Source organism: Camelus dromedarius, chromosome 21 (genome assembly GCF_036321535.1).
Source record: "Camelus dromedarius isolate mCamDro1 chromosome 21, mCamDro1.pat, whole genome shotgun sequence".
NCBI lineage: Eukaryota > Metazoa > Chordata > Mammalia > Artiodactyla > Camelidae > Camelus > Camelus dromedarius.
Genome location: NC_087456.1, coordinates 22428409 through 22442170, shown reverse-complemented (window position 1 = coordinate 22442170; position 13762 = coordinate 22428409). Strand labels below are relative to the sequence as shown.

Genomic DNA, 13762 nt, shown 5'->3' with positions numbered 1-13762 from the left:
TCTGAAAAGGCTACTGAATGATTCCAACTGTATGATATTCTGGAAAAGGCAAAGCTATAGAGACAGTAAAAAATATCAGGAGTTGAGGGAGTGTTGAACAGGTAGAACACAGGACAGTGAAACTATTCTGTATGATGTGATAGTGGTGAACATATGTCATTATACATTTGTCAAATCCCACAGAATGTACAAGACAAATAATGAATCCTAATGTAAAGTATTGGGTGATCATGATGTGTCAGTGTAGATTCAACAAATGTAAAATTCCTGGTGCAGGATGTGGATAGTAAAGGAAATGGGGGTGTGTGTGTGTATGTGCGGGTGTGGGTGGGTGTGCATATGGCAGTATTTGGGAAATCTGTACTTTCTGCTCAATTTTTTGAAAACAAAGTTATTTTTTAAAAAAACTATTTAAACAAAACCAAATTATATTCTATATGGCTAAATACTCGAAGTAGCAGTGGCTGTCACTTTTTGGCAAAACTTAAGTACAGAATTCAGACATTCACATCTGTACTCAAGGCCTCAGGTGACACTGAGGACGGCTAGAACAGAGCACAGCAATCACTGGGATGCAGATCAATTTCTCCACCATTTATTCTATTTTTTTTCTGATTACTAGTAAGACTGTAATCAAAAACCTCTCAACAAACAAAAGTCCAGGACCAGATGGCTTCACTGGTGAGTCCTAAGAAACTTTTTTTTTTTAATCTGAGGTATAACTGGTATATAACTTTATACTAGTTGCAGGTGTACACTTACAAAGTGATCACCACTCACATGGTCACACTAACATTTCAAGTGTTGGGAGGCAATTCTTTTCCTATACACTTATCCCAAAGAAATATTCATAAAATGTTTATAAGATTCAAAAATATATAAAGTTATAAAGTGGGAAAAGGTTCTTTCCTACCCTGCCCCCATCAAGGCACCCTCCTTCTGCATATACAAATACTAATATTCATTATTTTTTCCTCTTTTTTATATAAATGGTGGCATGTCATACACTTGATTCCTACTCTTTTTATTTAACAAGATATTTAGGAGATATTCTTTAGCCTTTTCAGAGTAGTTACATCAGAATTCACTGTATCATTTAGAGTTTAGCTACTATTATCTACAAGGCTCCCTTAAATAAATAACTGTATTTCTGAGGAAAAATTCATAGAAAGGAGTTGCTGGGTCAATGTTTGTTGTGATTATAATTTGAGCCATCTAAAAGGGCCATAATGAGCAATACCTCATCAGCTATGTATCGCAACTGTTTCCTCATATCCTGGCCAACAGTGTGTGTGATCAAGTTTTGAGACTTTTGTCAACTGATAGGCAAAAAATGGTATCTTAGTTCCTTTTCTTTTATTACCAATAAATTAAGACATTCCCCATATGTTTAACAAGATAATTTCCTTTCCTGTGAGGGTCTGTTCATACTCTCTATTTTTCTATTGGGATATTGGTCTTTTTCTTATCAGTTTTTAGTCATTCTTTATGCATGCAGGAGATTAGCCCTTTGTGATATGAACTACAAATATTTTTTTTAGTTGGTCACTTGTTCTTTGATGACATTGTTTTAATGCAGAGATTTTAATTTTTATGTATCAGATTCTTCAATCTTTTCACTTATGGTGGCTGGGTTTTATGTTCAGAGTAAAAAAAGAACCCCTACCTCAGGTTATAGAAGTCTCCCTATTTTCTTCTAGTACTTTGATGGTTTTAGTTTTTATACTTAAATCTTTGACTCATTTGGAATTTATCCTGGTATACAGTATAAAGTATGAATTCAACTTTTTTGAGATGGCTTCCCAGTTGTCCCAATATTACTCACTGAATAGTCCTCTTTCTGTCACTCGGGTGGGGAACATTACATATTAGGCATTTCCAATATCATATTATATTAGGGTCCATTCCTGGACTTTATATTCTGTTCCATTTCTCCGTCAGTTAATTCACTGCAATGTTTTACTGAGGCTTTTGAAAACTATATTAGTGTTTTTTAGGCCCCACCCCAGCTTGACTTTCTTTTTGGAGTTTTCGTGCCTGTCTAGTTCTGAAAACAAAACAAAAAAATTAAAATAAAAAATAAAGAGTAGATCCATTAAAATAATTTTGCATAATAATATTAAAAGTAGAAAGAGGTGACATAAATGAGCTGCTCAATGTTACATTCAGAAAAGCATCTCAACAAATGTCACATCTTTCTTTTGGTTTGGTTTGTTTTTCCTTTGGTTTGACTTTTGAAATAGATTTTATTTGACTATCCAGCTTCTTTAATTTCAGCTGAATTCTCCTAAATCAGAAGGAAGAGGCTCTTTTGTACCACTTTGAACAGTGAAGGACCAGAACCAGAAAGAAGGGACTGAGCCCCCAGTAAACATAACATATGCTGGTTTCAAATTTACCTGTGAAAAGTAAGCAAAGCTGATAAAATAAAGATTTAACCCTTAAATATCACAGCTGCAAGGATGAAAACATGGCCAAATTTAGGGACAGGTCAAGCAATTTTCAAACTCTGCATGACATTTTTGTACCCAACTGTAATAAAATTACTTGAATAATAAACATAGAAGCTTTTCAACATTACAACAAGCAAATACAAACAAACATGTTTCTAGAAAACCTAAGTGATCTTTCTAGAGGTAAAGAAAGTAAGAGTGACAAATGATGAGCTATCCCAGGTCAATATGTAAAAACATACTGAACTTCTATATACTAGTAACAAGTTCATGGATTGGGAAACTCAATATTTTTAAGATGTCTGCTCTCCCAACTTTTCTGCAGATTCAGTGCAATCCCATCCAGAATTCCAGCAGGCTGCTTCTGCAGAAACTGATAAGCTGACTGCAAATTTTACATGGAAATGCAAAGAGCCTAAGATTTAGACATAAATAATTTTGGAGAAAGAAGGACAAATTTGGATGGTTTATACTAGCTGATTTCAAGATTAATATATCTAAAATAATCAAGAGAGTGGCAGAAAAAGATACAGTAGCATAGAGTGGATATAAAGATCAATGGAACAGAATAAAGAGTGCAAAATAGGTTCATGCATCTATGATCAACTGGTTTTCAAAAAGAGGGCATGATAATTCAATGAAAGTAAAGTCTTTTCAACAAACAAGGCCAGACAGCTGCATGGGAAAAAGTAATCATGACCTCTAAACCTCACATCAAACTTAGAAAATTAGTTTGAAATGGATCATAGATCTAAATGTAAATGCTAAAGCTGTAAAACTACTACAAAAAAGCAAAGGAGAAAATTTTTGCTAACTTAGGATAGTCGATTCCTTACAACAGAAACACACAAACCATTAAAAAAAAATGATAAATTGGACTTCATGTAAATTAAAAACTCATGTCCTTCAAAAGATGCCTTTAGAAAATAAAAAGGTAAGTAACAGAATAGGAGAAAATATCCTCAATAGCATATCTGATAAAAGACTTCAATCCAAGATAAAGTAAGAAATTATACAACTTAATACAGAGAGAAACAACTCAATTTTTTAAGAGCAAAAGATGAGGATATAAAATAAGATACCCAAATGACTGATAAGCATATGAAAAAATGCTCAGCATTTCAGTCATTAGGGAAACACAAATTTAAACCACAACAGGATACTATTTCACATCTAGTAGAATGGCAAAAATTAAAAGACTGACAAAACTCAAGTGTTGGTAAGAAAGAGGGCCAACAGGAACTCTCATAGATTGCAAAATGGTACTACAGCCACTGTGAAAAGGAGGCTGGCAGTCTCCTATAGTTAAACATACACTTACCATGAGACCCAGCAATTCTTCTCCTGGTTAGTTACTCAAGAGAAATAAAAACACACGTTCTCTCTCTCTCTCTCCCTCTCTCACACACACATATTCAGAGTACCATTATTCATAAAAGCCCAAAACTGGACATAACCAGTGTCTGCTGACAAGTCAAAGGACAAGCAAACTGTGGTATATTCATATAATGGAAAACTAGTCAGCAAGAGAAAGAATCAAACTACTGAAAAACACAACAACATGGATGAATCTCTAGAACATTACACTGAGCAAAAGGAGCCGGACACAAATAAGTACACACTGTATGATTCCATTTACATAAAGTTCTAAAACAGGCAAAGTCGGAGTATGATGACAGAAGTCAGATCAGGGGTTACCTGGAGGAGTGTTTGTAAAGGGACTTGAAAACCATAAAGGAACACAAGGAACTTTCTGAAGTGATGACGCGTTCTACTTAGTGACTGCAGTGCTGGTTACATCTGTCAAAACTTACAGAACTGTATTTATGCATTACTGTGGGTAACTTAAATTTCAGTTTAAAAAAGTAAGGTTACAGGGTGAGAGTGGCTAATGTGGAGCTATGCCAATATGTCCCAATTCTTAAAAAGCCTCGAAAATCTGGCTGGAGGTAAGAAACAATTTCAATTAAAAAAGATTTTTTTAATGACTAAATCTTTGGGAGGACACTTATATGACTACTCTCTTGGTGATCAGAATGAAAAGTGCCAGTAAGATTAACTGTAAAACTGTTTCTGATTTTAATTAATAAGCCCATTTTATTAGAGAAATGTAAATAAAAACATTTCCTCTAGGATCCAAGAATGCCTGAGAGGTCAAAGCAGACTATTGTTTCTTCAAATATGGTAAAAAACCCAGTCCAGGTCAGCAGACATGACTTTACTCTAGCAGAAGAAGAGTTAAGTCATATGTCCAAAAAAACCCACCACCAGCTCAAACCCCTTAACTGGTTATTTCAGTCAAAAGTGATAAGATGGTCAACTAACTTAGAGCATTTAGACCAAGACTGGAGGCACTGAAACACAGCAATCATCTCATACAACTGTTTGAACTTGGACTTTCAAGAATTTTCAATCAACAATCATAACGAGAAATACTGAGTCTGGAGTAATAAATGGCTAGTGATTTAATGGAAGTTTTAGTATAGTCAATAAACGGGATCTCATGGCTAAGGTCTATTATACTTCTGGGAGTCTGGAAATGAAAGATATTCAAGTGAACAAAACTCATCACAACACTGTTCAGTTCAGACATTTCTTAGGGCTGGGCACTCCCCTGCCAACTCTCCTTGTAAGTGTCAAGTAACTGCCTTCATTTAACAGGAAATAACTATAAACAGAATTCCTCAACATAGGAAAAGTCAGAGTGATTTTTTTTTTTAACCCTTCTAAGCTGACCTTATCATGAGGGTAATTTTAATTTTCTGAAACTATGGCTAAGTCTCTAGTGCTGAGTTTGGGCAGTTGAGGTCAAAGATAAGAAACTATTTGTTAAAAAGAGTGAAGCAGGTCAAATAATACTTGAATGAGACTGATTACAAGTTCTGAGATAGAACAGACACAAGAGGTCATTTTCTCCTAGTTTCTAAAAACATTCAAAATTAAAATCTCTCAAGAACTCTCACAAAGGCAACTGTTTCACTTGTTTTCATGAGTTCACATCTACTGGCCTCAATTCTAATCTCTTCTTTCTCATACCTTTAAGAACATTTCTTACCTCTTTTGATATGGATGGTTTTACTTTCTTGAAAGCTTCTTCAAAGTGCTTCTGACTAATCTTGAGTTCACCTGTGGAGCAAACGCATAAACATACAGATCTGGGTACAGTATGCTAACTGTGATTTACAACTTAGTTTCTCTTGTGAGACTTCCAAGAAGCATTCAAGGGGAGCACTCAGGAAATGAGTGAAGACATTGGTTCTATCCTTTTTCAGAACAACATTCAAGCCAGATATATTCTGCTCATCATATTTTTTAGACGTTTTTCCTTTTCATTTAATTTACACATTCCTGATCATATTTAATTTTACAAAAGTGCTTACATTTTATAGTTCCATACATTTTAGTGCAATCTTTTATCCCTAGCAATCAAAACAATTTATCTTGGGATAAATTATATAAAAAAGTTTATCCATATTTAATTAGAGAGATTCTTATTCTTTAAAAAGAAGAACAGTCCGTGTATCTTTTATTTACTTATTTACCCCCTGGATTTAATGAGATATTGTTGACATATAACATATTTAAGTTTAAGGAGTAAAGCGTGATATAAATGAAACTATTACCATGAGAATATTAGCTAACACCTCCATCCCGTCATGATTACCTTTTTTTGGGGGTGGGGGTGGGGGATGATGACTTTTAAGATCTACTCTCCTAACCTGGAAGTACCAGACCCTTGAACAACGTGAGGGTTAGGAGTGGCAACCCTCGGCACAGTCAAAAATCCATGTGTAACTTTATTGTTGGCCTCTGAACTTGCGGTGCCACATCTGTGGATCCACCCAAGCATGGATTGTGTAGTAGCCAAGTATTTACTGAAAAAAATCCACATGAAAGTGGATCCACACAGTTCAAACCCACGACGTTCAAGGGTCAACTGTGTGGAACACAGTACTGTTAATTAGTGCATAGGATCCTCAGAAACTTACTCTTCTTTATAGCAGGAAGTTTGTACCCTCTGACCAGGGTACATACCATTTCTCCCAGCCTCTGCTCATCAGATTTTAATGCAGTACCATCCAAAGAGACCTGTCACTTGTAAACAGATAACCCTTTGTAATCTGTGCATTATTTGCTTTAACTTAATAGCATCGTTCATGAAGAAGAACCACAGTTGTTCGCTTTTAAGACAATTCAAACAAATTTAACTGAGAATGGAAAGTAAAATTCCACTGTATTTAAGAGCGCATACACATAATTAGACGCTATGGAGTTGTGGTGTCATGTAATATGTATGGAGCATATCATAACACTGGATTTTAATTCTTTATACGATTACGCCATTACATAGTAAGAGAAATCAAATAACTAAATGTTAAATAAGGCTTGGTTTACAATTTTAATATGACAACTTACAAGATGATAATTTATACTTAAAATAGTAAACTCCCTACACAGATATTAAGATAGTAATATATTTACCTAAAAATAAAATAAAGTGTATAGCTGAACACATCAAATGGAAGTTGGATGGTATTACTGATTTCTGGTTTAGTATAATATGAATGCAAAGTCCCTGAAGGACATGCAGCTAGAAATGTAAACTGGAGCAAAGCAGAGATGTCAGAATCTGTTACACACGTTTATAAAATAACATCCAATCAGAATTACTAATAGCAGCTAACACATACACAGAGGCCTGTTAATTTTTAGTGACAAAACAAGACAATCATCAGATTCAGTGCTCAGGCAGCTGCCACGACATGTTTTTTGGTTTTTTTTTAATAAGATTTTCTAATGTTGCTAATTATTTCCCACTCACTTCCAAAAGAACTTAAAATGGTTTACAAGAAAAGAAGTTCAGATAACTGAATCTTTAAATGACAAAAAAACCTCAGGACTTCATAATTAATATATGTGTGCTGACAAATCTAAGCTAAGCATGTGCTGCTATAGCTGTAAATAAAAGTTAGTTCTAAGAGTATTCATAGCCAAAGGAAAAAGAGAAAAGAAAAAAAAGAATAAAAATCAAAAAAGACATCTTTCTGGAAACCTACTGAAGAAAAGGGGATCAATAGAGACTTGAACTTCAGATGAAAGCACAGGTTTTGAGGACAAGGTGGGTCTTGCTGAAGAAGGTGTTCGACAGCACTGTGAGGAAGGTGGCCACACACTGCAGCTGATCAGACAACTGTCTCAGGTACCAAGACAAGTGAGGCTATTCCTGTACTGGCACGGCTGGTCTGCAGATGACAAATGAATCTTTTTTGTGCACACATCCCCAAATAGTACAATCAAAGATACTGTCAAATGTGAAGGATGGTGCAAAGCTGTTGAGATGGCGCCAAATCACATCACACAGTAACAATAATCACATCACATAATACATATATGGATTTTGTGTTTTGAAAGGAAAAGTGTAAGTATATGGAAAGTTATTTCAGTTTTCACTTCTAATGTGTGTGTGTTTTCTAGGCTCTTCAACTGAGATTACATTTTAATAGGAAAGGAGGTATCACCTTAGCAAAAGGTGAGAAGGTTTTCCAGAATTGATAAATGGACCAAACTTACGATGAAGACAGTGCGTGGAACCACTTGCCTAAATCTAAGTATTTGCATATGATGATAAGAGAGAATACCTTTTGTTAGGCACCAAATAACTTTGCTAGTACTACGCTGTCAGCCACAAAGTTTACATAATATTCCAGAAAAATGTCAGTTTTAATATTACAGATGACAGATGCCAGGAAATGATCATTTTCTCAAAAATGGCAGTCCCTTCTCTAAGAAGGCAGAAGAAAGAAGAGGTGCCACATTTACAGGATTCCTGTTTCCAGGTTAACAGTGGCTTTAAGTATCCAGAGTGATAATTAATTAGGACTAAGAGATTCTGGAGAGAACTGTACCTTTCTCGTTTCCACTCTTCTGTCTTGCCATTTCCTGCTTCAGGGCACAGATAGAAGCCTCCCGTACCAAAGCAGAGAGATCTGCACCCCTGTAATAAAAGAAGTGTTTTTAGTTGCTTATTCCTAGACACTGCAAAAGACCAGAAAGAAGTCTGAGGCAGTTTTAAGTCACATACTAAATAATCAGGAAAGAAACTGACCAATAAAGGTGGAATAAACTGATTATGGTCAGTATGAAAGAGCTTTTAGCTTTCAATTAAAATATTTCTAACTTTTAGAAAAAAGGAAGTGATGGAGGAGACAATGCAATGAATCATAAATATTCCCCCACAGATGCTAATGTTAATATAAAAAGTCTAAAATGTTCAGTCAGTAGAAAGCAACCTGCACATTATTTATTGCAAAATTTTCATCCATAAGGCCCATGCTAAAGTGCTGATTGGCCCATTAGCATATTACCTAACGTCTAAAATAAGCTTATATAAAAAGTCACTTATGACCCCTGGTTCAAAAAAGGAAAATGTAATGGCTAAAAAGTCTTTGATGCACTTGATTCAAGCTCAAGCTGAATGGACACATCATAAGTTACTTAAAATATGACAAAAAACTAACAAGCCTTCACGTAACTGTTGTGTGTAATAATGTGCTGAGTCAGCATGGTTCCTGAGTTCAATGAAAGACATTGGTGCTGACTGGCGTTTCATAACATGACATCTTTAACAGGATTCTTAAAGCTTCTTTGAGAAAGTTTGAATTTGGAGTTAAAACAAACCTCGTTTCTAGACATTAAATTTATTTAATGTGTAATGCTGACAATCCACAAAACTAATTAAAGACCCACAAAGCTGAAATTAACTGTGTGGATGTTAACAGGTGTGCTGTGAAAAAATGCATTCCAAGGCTTGAAAAACTTGAAGATTATTTTCTTTTAAATGCTGAAGCAGCTGGATAATTTTGCAGCTGCTAATGAAATGTCTGCTATAATATTCTGGAACGACAGAGAGACAACTTGTGAAGGGCAGTGATGGTGGTCAGGGCAGCTGGGTACCAAGAGTCAACATACGAGAGGATTCCCTCTACTCCCGGGAATCCCTCAGAGTCTCAAAAAGGCAGTCCCTTCTCTAAGAAGGCAGAAGAAAGAAGAGGTGACAATTTAGAGGATTCCGAATTTAATCCTCCCAACATCATTCTCCCTCGTTTTACACATGAGGAAACTGAGGCTCAGAGAGTTCACTGATTTGAGATGGAGATACTCACGAATAGCAGTCACAGCGAAGGTCACCAGCAACTGCTTCCAAATTTACATCCGCATCCAGCGGGGGTTTAGTGCCATTCTAAGTAAGAGAGAAAAATCCATTTTCACTGAGGCTTCAAACATCAGTATTCTCCCACAGAACAGGTCCTTAATAAATAGTAATGGCTGCCTGACTAAATGAATATAACTGACTCCCAGACTAGAGTTATGAGACTTTTACAAACTTCAATTTTGAGAAATGAGTTTAAGAAGCAGATTCCAGGCTTGGGAAAGCTTAAATAAAGGCAAATAAATAATTGATGCTGGTGAAGCTTGAAGAATTTGTAAGCACTACAGCAAAAACAAAACAATTAAGAACAAACACCACCACCTCAATCTTTCCGAAGGTAAAGAGTCACATTTGCTTTGCCTGATTAAATATGGCAAATCCTTAAGCAGTGATTTGTTTTGATGTGGATATGTGTTTAGTTTTGATGTGAGGTTGGCTAGGAAGGCAGAAATAACACTGAAAGTGGCCAGGAGAGAACAGGCAGCAAACTGGCTCTGCAATAAAAGCCAGAGTCCTCTGTGCTCGATGTGTTCTTTTCCAACCCTTTATCTAAAACTCAACCCCAACTTTGGTGCCAATTCCCCTTCAGCTCATACCAAGAGATTCGAGAAAGGACAAGTATCCAAACAGCCTTAGAATTCCAACAACACTTAACATGGTACCTTGCGTGCATACAGTACATATTTAATAACATTTTTAGTGACTTAAACTGCAGAGGCAAACAAAATAGTTTTTAGTGATTTAAAGTAATTGACATGGTTAGATGGTAGGTTCTTGAGTATTTGCTTTATTATTCTGATTCATAATTTATATATACAGTGTATATCATCTTTCCCTGGTAGCAAATACTACATGGAAATAAACAGTTTAAGAAGAAATACACGGAAAAAGTAAATAAACATATGTCATTGTCTCAAGGGTAAATATTAGCTGGGCAGGTGGGTCAGGTGACCCAATGCTCTGCTTGGAGCACTTGCCCAGCTAATATTTACTTGCATCCAGCCCCCGTGCTCAGGAGAGGTGGTGTCCTCTCCTGTCCTTCCAGCTGGGCGTGTTTAAGAATTTCATAAACTGTACATCTGTTAGCAGCTATTGTTTGCTAAAATGCAAATATTCATGTAAGACAGGTTCAAGAAACGGTTACGTTTCCCATTCAACATTCTGTGAAATAAACATGGGAAAATAAACTGTGTGACCATGGGAAACAATCTCTGTGCTTCCCCTCCCCCTCCAGTTGTGTATAAAACTACATGGTGAGACTGTATGATTCCTAAGGTTCCCTTTAATGTAATTTAAAAAATTGGGGGGGGGAGGGAGGGAGGGAGGTCATTAGGTTTATTTATTTATTTACTTATTTTTGGAGACAGTACTGGGGATTGAACCTAGGACCTCATGCAGGCTAAACATGGACTCTACCACTTGAGCTATACCCTCCCCACCCTTTAATGTAATTTTGTCAGTTAACCCCATGGGGGTAGAGGTGAGCAGTGGCTGAAGGAAGCCGGAGGGCAGCTTCTGTGACTCTGGTAATGGTCTCTCTTTTACTATGGTAAAATTTACTTTAAAAATTTTTATCATTTTAACCATTTTAAAATGTACAGTTTAGTGGTATTAAGTACATTCATGCTATTGTGCAACCATCAATCTCTAAAACATAACCATCCATCTTCTCAAAGTGAAACTGTGTGTTAACCACTAATCCTGCCATTACCTCCTCCCCCAGCCCCTGACAACCACCGCTCTACTTTCTGTCTCTATGAATTTAATGAACTGGTAATATTCTCCTTACTGATCTGTAGGTCCTGTTTATAAAAACGCGTGAAGTTGGACAATGATATGTATACTTTTTCTGCATTATACTTCAATAAAAAGGCCTAAAAAGCGGAAATAACACTGAACTAGAAATTTAAAAACCTGAGTTCTAAAGTTCCCATCTGCAACTGAATGGACCTTTGGAAAGTTCCTAAATCTTTATTGCTTATTTTGGTAACAACCCCTCCACCCCTACCCCAGCATCTTATCTCCAGATAAGTAGAGATAATTTGCTGCTATATGTGGGAGGGGAAGGAGAAATCTTTTTAAAATGGTGTTGGTGAACATCTAATAGGGAGTTTTCATGATGGAGAATAGAAATGCTTGGACTTTCCAAGCTATTCCTGAAGCCTGATAACACTGCCTTGTTGAGTCCCTCAATCCACTACTGGGAGGAGGTAGGGGGTAGAGGGGAGGGGCTACCTTATTAGGCATGAGCCCTTATGAGATTCTTTAATGTTTCTAAGAAACTACCAACCTTACCTTGGCTGTCACCCAGCATATGGATGCTCCCTACACCAATTCCATGTGTGGCTGGAGCATTTTACCTCAAACTATCTACAGTCTTGTTTTAACCTAATGCTCATTGATGAGAAAAAGATTCATGGAGATAATTCTTTTACACTTCTCAGTGTCTAAATTCTACTCTTGGGTCAAGCTGGACTTCCATAAAGGGCCGCACATTCTCAGAAGTACATTTCTTCGATTTTTCATGAAGTTGTTTTTAATGAACTGGCCCTTAGTCCTGTCCTCGGCTTAAGTTAAGAGAAACACCAGCTTCGGTCTTGAAAGGCTTACTACTGTGTTTATGATAGAGATATTGTCAAAAATGGCTATTACATCTGGGTGTCCTTTTTATGAGAACCCAGAGGAGAAATTTTTCTCACAACTACATACTGGGAGCAACTGCCAGCTCTTTATATTGAGGGCACCCTTTAAGTTAAATCTTTTGCAAAAGGTCAATATATAAGGGAACACAATAAATAAATGATTATCTAAAATTACTACCTTAGAAAAATAATTCTCAGAAATTTAGATTCTCAGAATCTAATTCTTAGGAAATTAATTTTTTAAAAAATAAATCTCCAAAATACCTCCACTTGAAAGAAACTAATGAACTGCCTTTTTCTGGGAGTGTGGGTGTGGAGACCCACACAGCAGACCTCCAAAAGCTTCAACAGCAACGTTACTTCCCAATTAGCAGAAAAAAGGGCTGATGACTCTCTGGATCATTAAAATCTAATTATTCTTAACTGAAATGGGGCCATGTTTCTGACCTGCAGTAAGATGTGAAATGAAAGGTGAATTCTATGCACTGTCAAGTGGGAGCAATGAGAAATTGTTTAATTGCATATTAGAAAGTTTATAAAACTAAATATATAAACATTTTAGAGAATCATTTATTGAAATGATACTTATATCTATGAAACATTTAGAATGCTTTATACTAATGTGGTTTTTCTTCACTACTGATTTCACTATCCTTTAATAAAGCACTGATGGATATCACAAATAATTTTGTGACAGAGAAAGCTGAGCCAAAGGAATTATTAGAAAAAGGAAAACAGTCTCTTAAGAAGTTATGGCCCACAAACATCATGATTCTATTTACATAAGGTACCTAGAGTAGTCAAATTCATAGAGAAAAAGTAGAATGGTGGCTGCTGGGGGTTGAGCTGCTGGGGTACAGATTTTCAGGCTGCAAAATGAAGAGTTCTGGAGATGGACAGTGGCAGTACAACAATGTGAATGCACTGATGCCAAAAAACTGTCCAGTTAAAAATGGTTAAAATCATAAATTTCAGTTAAATATATCTTACTACAATTTAAAAGAAAAAGGAAGTTATGACCCATGTAAATATTATTATTCTGATACTTAATCCTGTAATTCTCATTAAGCAATATACGTTATGGAACACACATGTTCAAAAAGTTACTCAAAATGTACTACTATCTTTTATTTCAATAATCACATCTCTATTTAGTCAATGAAATCTATTTTTAATCACATAACAGAGTCTGGAATCAGTAATGATTTTTATTCACATAGTCGACTGGAAAACAATAAAGAAAGGAAAACTTAACATAATCATACCACCATAACATGGTAATTGTTGCTCTGTGATTTCTTGCCAGTCTTTGAACACATACATAGAAACACTCATCTCTGTATCCTGCTTTTGTGAGATAAACTTTGCTTGTCAGTAAAATGGAAATAGTATTTCTTTGAACATTTAAATATTCAATTCAAACATTTAAAAAGGCAGTTGCAAGGATTAAGCATATT

The 13762-nt window shown here is 35.8% G+C and overlaps 1 protein-coding gene across 4 annotated transcripts in view; it reads right to left on the bottom strand.

Moving 5' to 3' along the window:
• Positions 1-13762, bottom strand: part of NVL (nuclear VCP like) — a 79307-nt gene that overhangs the window by 1584 nt on the left and 63961 nt on the right. For 3 of the 4 annotated variants that reach the window (XM_010992698.3, XM_031438441.2, XM_031438442.2), the window contains exons 20-22: positions 9617-9693; positions 8360-8448; positions 5509-5579 (exon numbers count right to left, since the gene is read on the bottom strand). In XM_010992698.3, coding sequence (XP_010991000.1) covers positions 5509-5579; positions 8360-8448; positions 9617-9693 — 237 coding nt within the window. The other variant, XM_031438440.2, reaches the window with a different exon arrangement.